The sequence below is a fragment of the Gymnogyps californianus genome, chromosome 4 (assembly GCF_018139145.2).
Source record: "Gymnogyps californianus isolate 813 chromosome 4, ASM1813914v2, whole genome shotgun sequence".
Classification (NCBI taxonomy): Eukaryota; Metazoa; Chordata; class Aves; order Accipitriformes; family Cathartidae; genus Gymnogyps; species Gymnogyps californianus.
The window spans coordinates 64801237-64819790 of record NC_059474.1 but is presented as its reverse complement, the minus strand read 5'-3'; the positions used below and the strand labels follow the sequence as shown (position 1 = coordinate 64819790).

The 18554-nt window shown below is 45.6% G+C and overlaps 2 protein-coding genes across 5 annotated transcripts in view; one reads left to right on the top strand and one right to left on the bottom strand.

Moving 5' to 3' along the window:
* The window catches only part of LIN54 (lin-54 DREAM MuvB core complex component), a 42869-nt gene extending 33077 nt beyond the window's left edge, over positions 1–9792 (top strand). For all 4 annotated transcript variants that reach the window (XM_050895484.1, XM_050895482.1, XM_050895483.1 and 1 more), the window contains 6 exons: positions 1173–1264; positions 2540–2611; positions 5035–5137; positions 5330–5467; positions 6168–6370; positions 6957–9792. In XM_050895484.1, the coding sequence (XP_050751441.1) occupies positions 1173–1264; positions 2540–2611; positions 5035–5137; positions 5330–5467; positions 6168–6370; positions 6957–7158 (810 nt within the window). In that variant the 3' untranslated portion in view covers positions 7159–9792. The remainder of the gene's footprint in view (positions 1–1172; positions 1265–2539; positions 2612–5034; positions 5138–5329; positions 5468–6167; positions 6371–6956) is intronic.
* A 2864-nt stretch (positions 9793–12656) lies between these two features.
* Positions 12657–18372, bottom strand: THAP9 (THAP domain containing 9). Its single transcript, XM_050896521.1, has 5 exons — positions 18293–18372; positions 17995–18190; positions 17605–17905; positions 16672–16822; positions 12657–15143 (listed from the first exon to the last, which is right to left on the bottom strand). Exons 1-5 carry the CDS (start codon positions 18370–18372, stop codon positions 13181–13183), a joined length of 2691 nt encoding a protein of 896 aa, XP_050752478.1. The 3' UTR covers positions 12657–13180.
* Between the last annotated feature and the right edge of the window lie 182 nt (positions 18373–18554).

Below are 18554 nucleotides of genomic sequence, written 5' to 3'. Positions count from 1 at the left end.
CTGGTGCCCAGGAATCTTGAGGCCAGTAGTGAGGGGAAGAAGAAATCTGTTTGTTTTTTCTACTTGGTTCACAGGACCTTCAGGGCCTGATAATGAGGGGAAAGGGAACGAATATGTGACCCGCTTGGTCACAGAGAATGGCTGCTTGCATTATAAAATGGTGTTAGTTATGCTAACCACATTACCAAGGGTCAGGAGCAGGGGGTACCGGTCACACCAACCCAGGTCTAAGATTAGTTTTTTGCTCTTTGCCAAGATCTGACCAACATTCAGAATGACCAGGAGAATAAATGAAACATTCTGCTGAAGGCTGACCAGCCAGTTTGTACAAACAAGGACTCTGTCAGCTCATGGCGTTACTGGTACCAGCTTCATTTCTGGTTCCCTTCTGGTTTTGTCACAGCTGCAGTTTGACTCTGAAGACTCTTACTGTGTCCTTCCAGTCCACTTCCACGAATCTTACCTTAAACTAAATAATACCATTTGTTGGACTTCTCCTTGGAGGTTTTGTTTTCTGGACACACTGTCCCCTTTGGCCTGGCCCCAGTAGGTCTGTATCTCCTTATGTGCCAATCTGTCTTCAGAACCTGTCCCAGCAGGAGAAAATGGCTGCGCGTAGGTAATACAAAAGAAGGTAGCCCAAAACAGTGTTGTTTGGCAGGTTCTTATGAGGTTTTGGTTTTTTAATGTGAAAAACAAACTGTGGGTCCAGGTATGCAGAGAAGTTGGAATGTAAATCATTTTACTTGCTTTTATTTAATTCTGTAATAAGTGGCTTGTATATTAAGGAAGCTACTAAAGTAATTTGTGCAGGAAGCGATCCTCCTGTATTAGGGGCAGGGTTGCTTAGGAAAAGGGGGAAAATGAGCATGGTTTTAGGAGCTGGAACTGTTTGTGGTCTGAACGTTTCTGTGTGTAGTCTCTGTGTTATCTGTATGGCTGTAGACACTGTAATAGAGAACAAAAATATCATCTAAAATAATGTTTTTATGCTAAGTATGGAGGCAGGAGATTGTTGCCTGGTCCAAGTACTACAGATGTCTAAAACTGTGCTTACAAGCATATTATTTTTATAACAATACCTGGAAAGCTAATTAAAAGACTAGCTACACATCCTCTTGCGTATACTTTAATTTCTTTTATGTTACACATTAACCTTTTTGTTTTGTTAGCTACAACAATCATCGTATGTATCTATAGCAAGCAACACTGGCTTTACGGGGACATCTAGTATTCAGTCCCAAGCACGGCTACCATTCAACGGGTGAGTGTTTTGCAAAAAAAAAAAAAAAAAAAAAAGACAAACCCAAAGAACCTGCAGCATGGGCTACTGAATGAGCATTTCTTTCTAATCCCATAAGGATTTCCCTCCCATAAGGAAGGGTGGGAGCTGAGGTGCTGGAGTTTGGTTTGGGGGATTTTCCAAGAAAATCAAGTATACTGTGGTGTGGTTATTACCTCTGACTAAAGGACATGGATCTGTCTGACAGTTGAGCCAGTCTCTTGATCAAAGCTGTGTTTTCCTTTCTGTTTTTTGAACTCGTGTAGCAGCAAATTGACCTGAAAGCTCCCTGTTCCTCATTCTTCATTTTGCATCAGCACCTGGGAGCTACAGGCCTCAACTATTTCTCGACATTGCTGGAAAGAGGTGCTGGATGATATAAGAGCTAGATGCTTAGCACATGCAGAAATCCAGCCGAAGAGCAAAATGGAACTAAAGCCCAAAATGGATGCTGATAGGAGCTTTGGTTTTTTTCAGTCTTTCTTGTATTTTTCCTTTAAGGATGAAAATAATGGCTAACACGTATTATTTTCCCTTTGCCAATCCAGCAGGCTTAGCTGTTCTGCACAGTCCTTTTGTGTTATTGTTTGCTGGAAATTGTAAATGCCAAGGTGCTCTTTGTTGCTGCAACCTCAACTGATGCAAACTAATCCCAAATCTAGATGTAGCTATTCAAATGAATGGGTTTGATTTAATCTCCCTGGTATTACGGGCAGAAATTGCTGGATAGGGATGGAACGAATCTCATCAAAAGCGATTAGTGACACAAAATCCGTGTTTTAAGAGCAGTTAAAGACTGTGTCTGATATAAAATTTGTCTATAAACCAAATACCATGTTTTGGCTTGCTTTCCCATTATTCTGGAGCTCTTTTTTTTTAATTCCAACTAGACAAAAGGAAAGGTACAATCATGTTGTGTAAACCTTGGTTGATCTAGTCCCCCTGCATGTTCTGTGGAGGTTTTCCCTGATTCCAGTTTTCAGTTATGATGCTTCCTCTAGCTTTAAGCCTCATTTCTACTTTAGGCATGCAGTGAGATTTGCAGCAAATAACCCAGGTCTTTCTGGGTTAGAAAGGCACTATATAAAGGCACTATGTACAATAGTTACTTAGATGCAGTCAGCCAAAAACCTAATGCAAGGGGAATATAAATATTTTTTCGAAGTTTTTATTATGAGCTATTTACTTGAATTTAAAATAGGAAGGAACTGATAAAACAGTGTGCATGTATATAACTGCATTTTTTTCCCCATACAGAATAATTCCTTCCGAATCTGCAAACCGCCCCAGGAAGCCTTGCAATTGTACTAAGTCTCTATGTTTGAAATTGTAAGTACAGTTTGGTTTGGGGTTTTTTTTAAGCCTTATTTTTGACATCACAAATTTATGCCAAGTATCAGAATATGTTTTTAAGTATGTTAGAAATGTTATGTCTAGATGCTAATTTAAGGTTGCTGTTGATATTGGTGGAGATGTTGCCTGTGTAATTTTGCAACTCCTGTGAGCTATATGGGCCCTCATATTTTATAAATTTCTAACTTCGCAGCCTTGTTGTGGAGTGGAGCCAATTCCACTCAGCAGCTGTAGTTGCGTTGTTGTTGCTGTCAGTGAAATGACATCCCATGGTATCATCAGTGGGCATCTACTATACTTTGGTGAAGCACATCAGTAATACCATCAAGTACTTCAGAAAAATTGGGCTGTGTATCTTTTCTTAAATGACTGACTAGAGAAGTGATTCTTCACTGATAGGTCTGAGTCTTGCTCATCCTCATGAGATTTTGCTATTCCATTCAGTGTTTTTGTAAGAATTTGACATAAGCGTTTTAAGCTGAGGAGATGGTAAGTTTCTTTAACTTGTGGCAAAGTCAGTTTACTGATTTTGGGACAATAACAGGAGGAGATACTAAAATTAATCTGTGGTTCCCTGAATCCTAGACGATGAAGAGGAAATCAGTGGTGCGCTACTCAAAGGGAAAGTGATGCAACAGTATCTGAACCCACGTTAAGAAGTGTGTTTAAACTTTTCAGCTTGGGTTTCTTTTCATGTAATGCACCCACCTCTATGTGGAGAGGCGTGCCCTGTGCTTCCTAGCCTCAAAATTGTCTGTTGCACAGAAGACATGGTAATAGGGAACATGTGTAGCTGTTTTCTCAGATGTTTTACAGCATAAGTGACTGACTTCATAGTGCCAAATGTATGTCAGATGCTTAGAGTTTTCCACTTATTTTAGTCTTTGGCGCCTGAATGCTCTAGAAATTCTGGGAGAATAATGGCATTGCTGGTGATGCTTTGCACCTTCAGAATGCTGTTTGGAAACAAACTTTTCTTGTTAATTACTGTAACTATATCTTTAAGTGGCTAGGCATTGGTGCAGAGCAAATGGCTAATTCACTCTGGCAAACATGCTTTCACACTAGTAAAACTTCTTCCTGTCTGGAAGGGGAGTTGCTTTTTCCCAAATGAATGTTGAAGGTAGGCACATAGCCTATTCTACAAAGAAGAGAACTCGGAGAAGTTATTTGCTCACTGATGCTCTGGGTTGATGCTGGTGCTGTTTGTTTTGTAAACCAGGACCATTCCACTACTGAATTTTAAACAGGACAGAAAGCAGAGCTATTACAAGTTGTAAAAACTTTTGATGTAGTTTGTCCCTGGGACCATTCAAGATGCTAAAAATCACCAAAATGCAGTTCAACCAGATGGAGGGTTGTAGTGGACTCCAGGGCAACCCTAATCTAGTTCTTGTAGTGTTACCCTGTGCAAGCCACAGGAAACCAGTTTTGCAAGGGGTTTAGGCTCCTAAAAATGAACATACGCTCCCAGCAGGATTTGAAAAGCAATTGAAGAGGATCAGCAGTTTCCATCAGCTATAGCTGGAGGTGGTACTGGAAGCATTGAAATGTGCCAGAGTTTGTCATGCCTCAAAGCCATGTTTGAGCTGGGGATGAATGTGCTGCTTCCATGTATCAGATCTGTGGGATGGTGAGATCTTGTTTTTGGTGGGAGGTAGCAGAGGTACATAAGAGGCATGGCAATGTGATTGGCTTTTCCTGTCAATGATTTGCTGCTTTTTATTCACATACTTGTCCCTTTAAAAAGTCTCTGATAATTACAGCTTTATCCTCATTCAGATCCTTTCCCTAGTTACCTGTGCTTCAAAGCCTATGAGGTGTACCACTTGTTATTCCTCTTCTATTCTTCCATCCCTGCTTTGGCGAACTCTGCCTCAGTTCACAGCAGCAAACAACTTATGGGCAAAACTAACAAAAAAAACCTAGTTGCTGTGTCAGTTTGCCTGATGATTGGCACTCCAGTTGCTTGCCTTTTGTTTCGGCTGTATGAGAGCTCCTGAAGGCTGACTTGAACTGGCTGGGTCAGGAACTGGCTATGAGGTGGCTGTGGCAGGATGGTCCTCAATATATGGGTCAGCCACCCAGGAGTCGCCCTAGAAAAAAGTCGCATTAGCTTCTCTTTCTGCTATGGGGACCTGTGCTATGTGAACATCAGCTCAGATGGACACCCTTGAGCTATACCTGTGTCTTTAGACAGCAACTAGATCTGCGCTAGAGGATTTAGGCCTTGCAATGAGGCTGATACCACTTGCATATGTGGAGTTGAGCATAGGGTGACCCTCGCCCTTATTGGTGCATGTGCATATCACCGGACTGGGAACTTCTGCTACTGCTATCAGTACTAATGCTAATGTAATGGTCATGTTTACAAATGCCTTCTGCATCTTCTGTTTCAGGTATTGTGATTGTTTTGCAAACGGTGAATTCTGCAATAACTGCAACTGTACAAATTGTTACAACAACCTGGACCATGAAAATGATAGGCAAAAAGCAATAAAGGTGAGGGGCCTCTTCCCCTGCCCCTGGGATGAAAGCTATTTAGCTTGTGTCTTCTGAAGCTATGGCGTGGGGCAGAGTGGGTGTATAATGCCCTGATCTCCTCCCATGTGTGCAAGGCTTAAGTTCTTTTATTGTACCTCTAAATTCTGCTCCCCGCATGCAGTGACTGACCCTTTGGGTGTGCATTGACAGGCCTGCCTTGACAGAAACCCTGAAGCCTTCAAGCCCAAAATAGGGAAAGGAAAGGAAGGAGAATCAGATCGGAGACACAGCAAAGGGTGTAACTGTAAACGCTCAGGATGTCTCAAAAACTACTGCGAATGTTATGAGGTACGAAGCATTATCTCATCTTAAAGATACTGGCTTTTTCCCTTTAGTGCTGCGACATCTGTGATTTGCTTTGTCTCTTCTTTGTATTGCTATAATGTTTATCTTCTTCTCTATTGCTATAACGTTATCTCTTCTTCCACAAGTTTGCAAGTAGAAATCCATGTGTATGGCAAAATTGATCACTTCTGTTGTATAAGTTTAATTTTAAACCATGTAGCAACTTTGAACTCAGGCTTGGATTTGTCCTTTACTGAAGAGTAGTATTTCCTAAACAAATCTACTGTACCAAGTCCCTAGGAGGAGTTGAAGCAGCATCCCACAGACACTCTGGGATAGAACATGTCTGTGGAAGACAAAAGCAAAAAGTGGTTGTTGCATCAGCTAACTGATCAGTCTGTGGATGCAGAGACAGTGGCAAACTGACCCCTCTCATAGCTCAACCACCTGAATTGAACCGGAAACAGTAGATTGGTGAAGAAAGGGATGAGTGGGAAACCACTGATTTGCATTTGATTCAAGTATACATTCTGGGAAGGCATCTCAGTTTGAGGTGAGAATTCAGAGAGAAAACTACTACTTGGGGGTTTCTTCTAGTGGCTAATTGATAAGAGATTAAAACAAGATCTCCTTTTCGTTGTGGCTTGTCATAAAGGGAGTCAAGGTTGCAACAGGTTTCTCATGGCTTGTTTCTTTCTTTCAGGCAAAAATCATGTGTTCTTCCATATGCAAATGCATTGGCTGTAAAAACTTTGAAGAAAGCCCAGAGCGAAAGACATTGATGCATTTAGCAGATGCTGCAGAAGTTAGGGTCCAGCAGCAGACTGCTGCAAAGACCAAGTTATCTTCCCAGATCTCAGATCTGCTGACAAGGCCAACACCAGCACTCAGCAGTGGTGGTGGGAAGTAAGTTAATGCAGCACCTTGTTTCAGTTGCTTCTAACGTGTTTTTTCTGATGTATGTGACAGGTGTGTCCCTGTCATCTTTGAATGTTACCTGTGTAAGCTGTAGAAGCAGGAGCACTCAGGTGAATGGAGCTTTTTGTTCACGCAACTGTGCTTTCTGTGGAACCTAGGGTATGCCAGGCTTAGCTGTGTTCAAGCATGTGACTAAGCGTTGTCTTCTCATGGTTGCCCATGTGCTCACAGAAGGTGTGAAGTACAAGTGCCCCATTTACTGCAGGTGCCCATTTACTGAGAGGATGTAATCCTTGAGCTGCCCTTATAGTAAAAGCTGGAGAATTGTTCTATGTACCTGGGCGTTTGAAAGTTTATTTCAAAATGTACCTCAATGGAGGCAGGCACTAAAGCACAGTGGCCCACCAGTTCATTTGACTGTGGCTTATTCACTCCCTCTTGGTTGTCTAAAGACTCTTGGAAGCAATGGGAGAGATGAAATCTCATCAGTCCTTGTACTAAAAAGTTGCCTAGCCCTGGAGTTAGGTGCATTGTGTGTTTTTGCTGAAAGTGAGTGGATCTATCTTTGTTTCAGGCTGCCCTTTACGTTTGTAACCAAGGAGGTAGCTGATGCAACCTGCGAATGCCTTCTTGCACAGGCAGAGCAAGCAGAGAAGATGGGCAAGTCAAAAGCTGCAGCAGAACGCATGATCCTGGAGGAGTTTGGACGCTGTTTGATGAGAGTTATTAACTCTGCAGGGAAGTCCAAAAGTGACCCTTGTGCCATGAACTGCTGACTCATGCACATGAGCCACAACGAAGCGGACTGAACAGAACACTTAAGGCACAGGGACACTTTGGTTCGGTGTAGAGGATTTAATAATATTTGTTAATTTGGTGCTTGTTGTAAATTGACCTGCATAAGATTGAAACAAGAAAATCTTTTATAACAGGATGTAGAGCCTTTTAAATCTTAGCTAAATCCTCTTCTACTTAAGACAATGCCTAAAGGTCAATTCTTCTTCCTGATGTACAGCTTTTACCTTGGGTTTCTTAAAAATTAGATGTGTTCTCCCCTTTCCCCCAGAATAATTGCCTGAAGGGCATATATAAATTATTATAATATATATTATTTACAGCGTATGGAGTTGCATCACTTTGTGCATACAGGAAAACACAGGTGATGTCAACAGCCAGGTGACGCTTTTGGTGACAGGCCCATAATAAGGAGGTATCAGTGTATCCAAGATAGTTCTGAAAGGAAGTCTGTAAAAATGAGCATCTAAATAGACGGTAGTACTTGTATTTAGGACCTGACACAGCATGTTCCTTTAGTGCATGGAGCACTGTGAAATACACAGGCAATAAATAATACAGAGTGGTTGCTTGCAGATTGAGCATTGGGCAAGTGGTGGAGAACCTCGCTGGAGCGAGGCCCAAGGACTTTATAGGCGAATGGAATTAATGGGATTTTTTTGATAGGAATGTGGCTGAGAGCTCAGATGTTTCTTAAGCTGGAACTTGAAGGCTAAGACAGTGGCCTGTTCTCAGAAGTGAGGAAGAGCAGCCATGCCACAATGCTGGACTGTCTGCCCAGTGTACAGTGTTACCTAAGTGTGCAGCAGATGGATGCTGTCGCTTAGGTGAAGCTTGGTTTTTCAGAGGTCTGCAGCAGCCTAATCCCTCACTGGAGGTAGGGCTGTGCAGTCTGTTGTGTTTTCTAGGATTGAGCTGTAATCCTGGAAAAGTGTTCAAGTCTGAGAACCTGAGGTCATGGGAGACGGTGGAACCACAGTTGTCTTAATGAGGACTCAAGACAATCTGCATCCGAATCGACTTGCAAACTCAGGTAGGGATCATGTTCAGCCTGGTTGTGGGTCTTCAGGATGCTGCTTCTCTGTATGTTGGCAATTTACTTGGCGTAAGGTTTTTTTTTTTTAGCGTTGTTTAGAATGACTGAGAGCGCCGTGATCAGAGAGGATGCTAGCACAGAATCAGGATTGTTACCAAAACAGACGCACGGATCCTTTTACACAAAGTGGGGGGTCAGGCGGAATCAACTATAGCTGTGTGTAGACTAGGGCAGGGGATTTTTTCAGTATTTGTTATAGGCAATCTCAGATCACGTTTTTGATAGTGGAACACATTGGCAAAATTAACCTGGTAGGTTACTTACCTACCATGAACGTCAATAACCATGTTTAATCACAGGCATTTTTATTACCTGTCTCACTGCAGCCTGAACTAGCTAGGTTTTTCCAAAAGGGATTTTGTATTCCTTGTGTAAAACTGTAAATACAGAGACATGCAGCAGAGCTCTTCCTTCAGGTTTTCTAGCAGGGCCAGGCTGGGGAAAGGTAGGGGCTAGGCAAACCAGCAGCAGAGCTAAGTGCCTACATGTGTGATGGCAATAGGATGGGAGGATGCTTCCGCTCCTGTCTTCACCCCACGGTCCTGTGCACTGAGCAAAAGGCCCTTTCTCCTTGACCCTTCTCTGGTGCCTCCTTGAAATGCCTCGGGGGCGTGAAGGTCCTGGGAGGCAGCCAGCAGCCGTGCGGGCCCATTGAGTGGCCGTTGCAGACAAGGTTTGACCTGCAGTCACCATCTGAAGGGCCCTGTCTGCTATTAACATCTCCCTGAGAATAAATAGCAAGTATATTTGTGCAAATCTCTGAAAAGGGAATCCACCTCTCGTGTAAGTAAATGCCATTTTTTTTCATAATTAGGACTTGGATTTACTAAAAAAATCAGTGCAGTAACTTTACATGTAGATAGTGCAGATATTCAGTTTACTTCTAGTGACCTAATACATTATGTCAGTAAGATTTGTATAAATGTAAATTAGTGTAAGTGAATAAAGTAATACCTACTTACGTTATTTTTCAAACAGATTGCAATATGCCTTCTTTTGTTTAGACTTCAATCCATGTTAATTTTGTATATATTCTGTCTTACTCTAAACTGCACCTTTTGTGATGTGTATTTATATACCGTGTGCAAAAACACTTGTGAAATTTAGATTACAGTTGTAATTATGTATGATGGCATTGCTTGAGAATATTTTGCTTGTAAAGACTTTGAAGGTGCAATCAAATGCTCTTAGTTCTTCTATTTTGTTTTGAACAAGCTTTCTCAAATATTAAGCTTGGATTCCTCTCTCCCCTCTTCCTGGTATAGAATGTGTGAATTGGTTTTTGTACTTCCTTAGCCATTTGCATCAAACTGCTGGACAAGATTTACAGTCAAGTTCATCCAGTTACATAAAAATAATTGGGAATGGGGCAAGGGTTCATTTTCTAGTTCTGTTTACATCTGAAAGTAGAAAAATTAAATTTATATTTACTAGACCTATTCAAAGAGTACACTTTTCTATATTGTACAAATAAAACAGTCAGATAAATCACAAAGAAAAATAAACATTTATACTATTCTGTAAATATGATTTTTTTGCACTCCTTTCCTTCAGCACTGACAAATATACACAGAAGATTTTCACTGAAATATCAAAATAAATCTGTTAGCACTAGGCCCACTTCTGATGCAAGTACTAGCTTGGCTTTTCAGTATGAGATCGAATCCTACTAGAAATAAACCCTTGGTTACTGGCGTACTGTCATGCATAGCAATTCGTGGCACATTGTGGCACAGTTCATAAAGGGCCGGAATGTGTCAACCGAGCCAGCACCAGGTAGTTGAGCCCCTGTGATAATTTCTCAATTTCTTTTAAACTCTTTAATAAGAAAGCATAGTTTTTTCACGTGTACTGGCTGGACAAGAGTTAGGCTTAGAGTGAGCAGAAAGATGTGCAAAGCCATTGTGCAGCATCTTTGAAGACAGCAGGGTACTACACAGAGCTCATTGAGGACCCTGGGCAAAACTTGAGGCAAAACTTTGTTGAGACCCTTAGACTGATTGTTAGCAGGATGCAATGCACTGTTTTCTTGTAGCATTTGTGTCTTTTTATGTCTCTCTTGGGGAGGAGGTTTGTGAGCAGCTCTTGCAAAGCTGTATTACTCAGTTGCATTAAGGAACACAAGTCTGTTAAGAGAGCTTGTGGTTGGTTTCTGCAAAGTAAAACCTGATTTTATTTTTGTGCATTCAATTTGTACATTCAGCTTTTTTTAGCAGCTTGGTAAAGGTAGTACACAATCAATGCTCAGGGAGTCTTAGGAGCATTGTTAGGATGTTGAGCAAACGAAAGATGTTACTGGACTGAGCTTTTCCCCCCTAGCACACCAGCTGTTGCAGGAGAAGGCCGTCAATTACCTTAGGCTGCAGTAGAGGACTGAGAGAAGGAACGAGGTGCTCAGAGTGACTTACGGGTGGGTTTGTATGGACTTCATAGAGGGCACGGTGCTAGCAAGAGTGAGGGTGTTTCAGAGAGAGAGGGTGAACATCTGAGCAAGGAGTTGCTGGGAAGAGAAAGCAGTGTCCAAAAGACACTGTGGAAAAAGGAGTGGTGCAGAAAATCACTTGGTCGCAATTGTGGAGTTATGAATGCTGAAAAACTCCACTGAAACCTGACAGTTCCTGCGGTGTGAGTACAGCCAGCAGTATCTGTGGTGGGCAACAGCAGGTCTGTATTTTTGGAAAATAATGGCAATTGGTACAGGGTTCCTATAACAACTGTCAAGCTTTCCTATAATATTGGATAGGTTTGTTAATTAGGTAACTGCCACACTTTTTTCTAATAATGTGCTTTTGCTCAAACGTCATCCCACAAAGCCCTGTAAAACTTCCTCAACATCTGTTGAAAACCTCTGTCATCAATATTTCAGTGAATTACAAAAGAATATGTGAACTGTGGTGGTCATGGGTATGGGCAGGTCAGCCACAGGAACGCACAAGAGCCCAACGTCAGCCTATCTGCGCAGCAGTCTCCAGCTCAGTTCACCAATCAGCAGCAACTGCACAAAACCCCGAAGAAATTCAGAGATGGGGAAGGCCTGCGCGCAGCAGGCCTGCCATGTTCACAACTTGACCCCAGCGGCCAGGAGCTCATGTGCGTCTTCGTGCAAAAGCTTCCCGTTTGGGAGGAGGCTCAGTATGAATCGAGCAAGACAAGCTCCCTCAGATGTAAACAGGAAGTGGCAGCAGGCTTATGTCCAGCTGAAAAAAATGCACAGCGAGGAAGTGCCTGTTCCCTATGGCTCAGCTCATATTGGGGCTGGAGGTTTAGGTAATGCAAATGTTACAACATTACATAAGTGCAACCAATCTACTACTGGGATTTCAGCAGCATTTTACCAGTCGTCCTAAAAATTACATATATATGGGAGGGAAATAGTTTCCTGCAGAGTCTCTTGTAGCTGGAATGGCTCCACGGCAGTGACAGCTTCAACATGGCTTTTTGCATAGGTAATTGGACTGGAAAAAAGGTCTAGAGGTTTTGTTTGCTACTCCCAGCAGAGAACGCATGACGTTCTGCGGTCCTGCTGCTCTCAAAGCAGAGCTTGAGGAATTGAGTGCAGCAGCTCTGTTCGCACCATGAGTAGGACTAAGGGGAGGAGGATGAACCCAAACTGACCAGGGACAGTTTTGTCAAGTCACTGGTAGGCAGAATGCCACCTTGAATATTATTCCTGCCCTGGGACATGGTGGATCACCATTTTTCATCCCATCTCCAACATGCAGCTCAAAAGTAACTGAACAGCCAGAGTTTTGTGGAAATAGTTGCCTTCCATCTCTATAGATGCAACTGCTGTTCTGCATGGCAAAGGGAAGCCATTTAGCAGCAGTTATGCCAAACTTCGCTATTCCAGGTAAAGCACTGCATACCAAGGCAGCTTCCTTACCACAGAAATTAACTGACTTGAAGAAGCCTCTACTTGGTGGCATCAAATCTATGATTCAAGTAATCAGTGGAAACAACATCTGAAAAGGAGACTGCCTCATGCCCTGAGCTGCAGGACACACGCGAGCTCTGAGAGGATGGGGCCAAGTGGCACAGTTGAATGGGTGACCTGACAGGGCTGTGTAATGGGACCTGAAACGCTCACCCTGCTGCAGCACACCTATATGCTGGTGCCTGGGGCTCCTGCCCAGAGAGGAGGGTGTCAGTGCCCCTGGGTGCTGCTGGGCACAACAGCCTGGTCACAGCCTCAGCGCTGCCCTCTCGCCTTCATGGACAACAGCCTCTCTGCTTAGTATCTACTACCTCACTTGCAAAACATGGGGCTTTAGAGGTGCAGTTTGATACTGTACCCCCCCTCCAGGGGATCTAGACTTAAACAGCTTGTTTAGCTGTTTGATGAGACATGTAGGAGCAGAGACTAGAGCTTGTGTACAACTCGAGTGCCATTTTCTTTTCACATCTTTATTCTCCTTTTTAAGTAAAAGCTCTGCAAGCTTTCTTGTCTCCAGCTTTTTTTAAAGCAGATCTGCTTTGGTGAAATCAAATTGCCAGCACGCATAATCCCCCCAACCGCATGGAAGATGCATCAGTTTTCTCCTGGTAAGAGCACTCTCACCACAACCACCCAGCACCTCCAGGGGACACTCTGCAGTGTCCCCTACCACCTTCCCAGGCATCTCGAGCAACCATAGCTCATCCTGACCTGCCACATGAGTCTCATGAAATACATGGCTGCTTTGCAGGATTGCTAGATGAAACACAGGATCAGATGAACTTCCTTGCTTTGCTCAGCCAAACTCTGATCAGATGGTTTGCAGTGGCCCAACACATCACTACTTATCAACACCAGTTTTGCCACCCAAATCATGGGAAGACACCACATCATTTCCTTACATGTGTTGCCTAGATCTGGCCATCACTGAGCCTCAGTAGGGGACAGCCATCCTTGGAACAGCAATGAGTACTCATGAGCCCATGTGGGTTTGGCTTGACTGACAGCTACCCAGTGGTGATGGAAAAAAATGTTTTCCCTTCAGTCTCTTCAATCTGTGCCTTCCACAATGGTATTTCAAGTTCAGCTGTTTTGCATGGTTTGTTCTGATGTTTAAGTAACATCGTGTTATTTCCTTTACTAAGATTGTGTAGTGATTGTTGACGCACAACTCCCCATCAAATAAATGGTTCGTGAGGGTGGGGAAGAGGGGACTTTCTCCCACAAGCTCCTGGAAGACTTTCTGTTCTAGAGGCAAATGCCATAGCTTGGTGTTTTTGTTGCCGTCTCCTACTTTGCCATACCGGTTTAGGACTTGTTCCGAAATGCTTGTTATGTGGTACACACTTGCCGAGGGCAGACTCACTCCACCTAATTTTTTTATGTAGAGCACTGACCCGCATCTTAGCCTGCTCTCATCTGACTCAAAGAGGGAAGCAAGACAAGCCTCGCATTGCAAGTCAGAGGCCAACTGCTCAGCAACAAAGCCCGTGGTGCAGGTGACACTTTGTGCATGCAGTGATAGGTCTGTCAGCGCATTACTCAGTGCAAAGCTATGCAAAAGAAGGCCTGCACAATACGGGTACTCTGTTGCCAGTGTCCTCCCACAAGCTGGGTTATACTGAGCACGAACACTGCCAAGGGTCAAATCTCTCCTATGGGACAGGGATATGTCCAAGGAGCTCGTATTGCCTGAGCCACTGCTGTGTGGTGAGCCTGGTGCCAGGCTGCAACTGGCCAGCAGTTTGTGATAAGCAGCCTGGAACACAGTGCAGGTGGGGCTCCCGCTGCAGCCACAGGCTTGCTGGAGGGCCCCGAGAAACAGCTCCAGCGGGTCAAGGCTGAAGGCGTAGGTCAGGAGGTGGTGGGAAGGAGTGCCTTCTAGACATGCATAGTTGGTGTAAAGCCACTTGAGGCTTTCAGCATTGAGCAAGAAACTCAGAAATCCTAGTTTGCGTTTGCTCTTAATAATGTACCTCCCCATAGAGTCTGTTAAGGTGACGAAGCAGCTCTTGGCCTCATTAAAGAGGTGGCTTATTTTGGTGTAATTTCCAGCTAGCAAAGGCCCCTTCAGTCCCCTTCTATAGGGACCTCTGCTGTGAAATATGTCACACAGACGGCTCATCAAACGCACAAACTTGACAGTACCGCTGCAGTTCTGGAATGAAGCCAGACCCAACTTCTGGAGGTGTTCCAGCGCATCAGCAACACCCTCGCTGAACAACAGAGTAGCAAGGTTGACCTTCTGGTGGTAACTCTCCTTACTCCCAGGTCCACCTGACTTGGGACTGCATGGCTCTAACACCCTCTGCTCCTGCAAAACCGCCAGCTCCACCACATGCTGCCACAGCACGGTATCACTGAGCCACTTTATCTTCTGGAAGCACTGCAGAGCATTCCTTATCCGCTGGAGTGCATGGCAAATGTCGAAGAAGTATGTGATGCTGTGAGCAGAGCCGGGCGGATGCTGGAAAGTGCACTGAATCCTTTCAGGATCTATCCCGATCCCCAGAGCTCTGGCGGTCTCAGCACCGCGAGCGGTGGCACCTGACGTCACTGCCAGCACCGTGATGCCAATGGTGTTCAGCTTATTGATGGTCTGACGAAGCAGCTGAGCAAGTAAGTGGCCAGTTGTGCTGTTCACGAAGAAGTAGCCAAGTGGAGCTGTCCAGGGACTTGAGATGCCGACTGCCATGAGGATTATCGCTTCTGAGGCCAGCGGAGCTTCGTCAGCGTCAAGGACACCTGCTCCTAAGTCAACAAAGCCTGTCAGGCGCTGGGTCTGCGGGTCCCACTCCTGCTGCTTCTGCAGGGACATGTCTTGTACCATCAGGGCACAATAGCGGTAGACCTGTTCCCCTCTCTCCACCTTTTCCTGAAGGCGGAGAAAAATGTCGTTGCTGAAGCCTGCAGCAGCCTCATTATTAGACAGCCAACTGCGAAAAAAGGGAGGATGCATTAGGAGACGTGATTCTGAGAAAACTGAGCAACAGTCAGCACCTTTTACCACTTAGGACACGGTCATCCATGTCCAGAGCTGTAGAGCAGGCTAAGACAGAGTATAAAGCAAGCAGCCCTGCCTTTCTTAATGCATAGTCTGAGTTTCTTTTCTTACACCCTAGTAATGGGAAGCTAAGCAAAAGTACTAACCATGGAGGGAAGTAACAAAGCAGCTTCCTGCCTCTCCAATGAATAGGAGATCAGGACAACAGGAAAAAAAAATTAAACCAGACACAGAAGTGCAAATCGGGCTATGCAGAAGGCCAGCAACACCAGGCTGCTCTCCTTCCCAACTGGCTTTCCCCACACTGTACATCATAATCCAGTTTCGAAGATGTGAAAGCCTCGGCAGCCCATGTGGAATGCTACTCTCCGTCCACTACCTCCTGGCACCCCTTTGAGCAGATTCTTTGGAGGAAGCTGTGTGAAATCCCCACAGGCTAGCACGGATAATGTATGTACCTGTTGGGCATCCTCCAATTGCACTACGGGAATTTGAGACTCAAAACCTGTAGGAGGAGAGTTTCTTCAGCTTTTGTTTTGTGTGCTGTTACAACTTCACTCCTTGTTAATGGATCTGATAGCACTTCAGGTAGTAAATTCTGAGCCTACATAACTACTTGCAATAGGTTATGCAACTGAGTTACGTGATGTAGAAGTATCTCCCTTCTATAACTTTGAAACAGACACTTGTCAAGATTCCTTAACTTCCCAGAGTCCTTGTAGGGCAAGGTGAGAAAAAACCAAAACTCTTAACTGCTTTATGCAGTCCTTCACTTTCTCATGTTCCCTTCCTGTCTTCTCCCTTTTCCAGAAAACAGTCCTAAAGTTTTCCATGTATAGTCCTATTGTTTTTGATTTCCTCTACTGACACTTATTCCTGCCCATCTCTCCTCACTCGGTTTTGGCTGTTGGTGGAATACTGCAGGTGCTCCCTTAACACTGCCTCCTGCTGCTTCTTTTTAGATGACCTTACTCATATTTGCCCGCCCTTCCACTATTTGGCTCATCCCTCCCCTCTCACAAGTCTACACTGCGCATCGCAGGGCAAGAGCATGTGCTAATGTGGTAAAGCACCTCTGCTTTTTTGTATTCCTCCTTCCTCCCCAGTGAACAGTAAAACACATATAGACCCTACAGCAGCTGAGGCCCTGAAATGTAGCTTTTTTCACACCTGTATTCGTCTGGAAATACTTAGCAAAATCCACACTTACTCTAAAATTGTTAATGTGAGGAATGTGTTATTCTCATGCTGTGACCCACATGCATGAACACATACCAGCTCTCTGAGATGAGGGGTATCAATATTTCTCGACATTTGCTTCCCACTCTGCTTCTGTTACTAAAACAAAGCAGGGAAAAACTACTACCGCTGAACGTTTTCAGGACAGATCTGTTACACTATTTCTACATAAGTACCTGGAAATACATTCTGAATGAATGAATGAATGAATAAAAACTTGCTTTGTCAGGCTGTAAGGATGAGGGAGGGGAAAAATCTTCCGTAGATAATCATAGGCCTTAATATGGTAAAGGTGGAGAATACAAGCAAATTGCCTCATTTCTGGTGAGTATTCTGCCATCTGCCTCCAGCTGTGCAACTCACAAGGCAAATCTGCTTAAAAAAAAACAAGAGGTCAGCTTTAGTGAAGCAAATAAACAGCTGATAACTTAACAGAGGGATGCATAATACAAACATATTGCAGAATACAAGGCAACAGGGCAGCCTCTGGAACCACTCAGTCCTGAAGTCTGGTGTGGAGTGTACAGCTCACCAATACTATCACCATGCCTCAACTCTTCCTAGGGGCGGGCAGCAGCCAGGGAGTGTGTGCCCTACCATGCTGTCTGAGGGCGAGTCTCCAACATGTCCTTTCCCTCTTTTCCTATCTAATGTCATTCCACAGTTTTGAGTGAAGACTGTGTCTTACATGTGGGTGCTGCTTAAAAATTGACATAACAGGAGAGAAGCCATTAACTTATGGTTGACCCTGCAATTTGAAATGGCTTCTTCAGGTTATATTATTAATGTTAACAGAGCTCGCTTCTGGACAACACAAAAGACAAGGTTTTCCTAGTTAAATATACTCTATTCTTGAGTAATCCGTCAGCTGAATGATGGCACGGTTTGATTTAACAGCCTTGGTTACAGGTCTGACCTGAGCACTGTAGCCAGCCTCAAGTAATTGAGTTTTTCAGGGACATTTTAATTCTTTGCAGGATTGGTTCTTGCATTCTGGACCTACAAATCGCAAAGCCTTTTCGCTATAGCATTGGACCTAGGAGTCTAACAATCAGGGATTACCGATACCATAAAGTCAAAGAAATATAGAAAACTGGGGCAAGTTAAGTACAGACCCTGAAGCACTCTGCCTTAGCAAACGCCCCCGGCAGTACCTGAAAACTGGGCCTGCAGCAAACTCACGGTTTCCTCAGAAAGCTGCTGCTTCTCCGCCAGCTCCCGGAGGATGTTCACCACCGTTCTGGGCCGGTGCGCGGCGGAGCATCTCCCGGGCGCAGGGAGCTGCTGCCGCTGCTGCCGCTGCTGCTGCGGGGTCTCCAGCGGCGGCCGTGCCTCCCCGCCCGCTGCCTGCTGCCCCTTCAGGCTGTAGTTGTGGTCCCCGGCGGGGGGGCTGGGGAGAGGCTGCTTCAGAGCTCGGACGGCGGGCCCGCTCCTCCAGCCGGCGCCCAGCGACTCCTAGCGGGGAAGGGGGAAGGGAGGTCACCGCACACCGACGCGGCCCGGCTCAGGGGGGAGAGGGGAGCGCGGCCGTTAACCGCACGCACCGGGTGGGGGAAGCGGGAGGGCACAGCCCCCCGCCGCAGCTTCCGCCGCAGCCCGTAGCGCTCGAAGTCGGCCTCGGCGAAGTGCCGCGAGCAGAGGATGGCCCCGGGGCCAGGCCGCCAGGCCTGGCGGCTCCGCGGGTCCACGCGGTTCACGGCGCGGATCCACTCCCGGCGCTGCACAGCGTCCACCGGGAACCTGGGGTAGACGGGAAGAGAGAGGGAGGACGAGGGAGGGCGGGCGGGGGCCGGCCGCCCGGGCTGGGGCCGGGGTGCCGCCGCGGGGGACGGCCGCACTCACTGGTGGAAGGAGATGCCGCGCTCCCGGCTCCGCCCGTTGTCGCGCGCAGTACAGCCCAGCGCCGAGCAGCTCCGCGTCATGGCTGCCCCGCAGCCACCGCCACGGCTCGCCACCACGCCACGCCCCGGCACGGAACGCGCCCGCCCATTGGCTGCCACCGCCCGCCCTCCCAGCTTCCTCCTTCCCATTGGCTCGCGAGCCACGACCCCCGAGCCTTCCCGTCGGAAGCTGCTTCTCCATTGGGCGCGGCGGCCGTTGCTGG

What these genes read in the sequence shown, in the direction of transcription:
- THAP9 (XM_050896521.1), bottom strand. Translation starts at nt 18,372, where the DNA reads ATGACGCGGAGCTGCTCGGCGCTGGGCTGTACTGCGCGCGACAACGGG. An exon ending in CCTCCCGCTTCCCCCACCCG is followed by an intron (nt 17,906 to 17,994) that starts GTGCGTGCGGTT and finishes CTTCCCCGCTAG; the next exon opens with GAGTCGCTGGGCGCCGGCTG. An exon ending in CATCCTTACAGCCTGACAAA is followed by an intron (nt 15,144 to 16,671) that starts GCAAGTTTTTAT and finishes CTTTTTTCGCAG; the next exon opens with TTGGCTGTCTAATAATGAGG.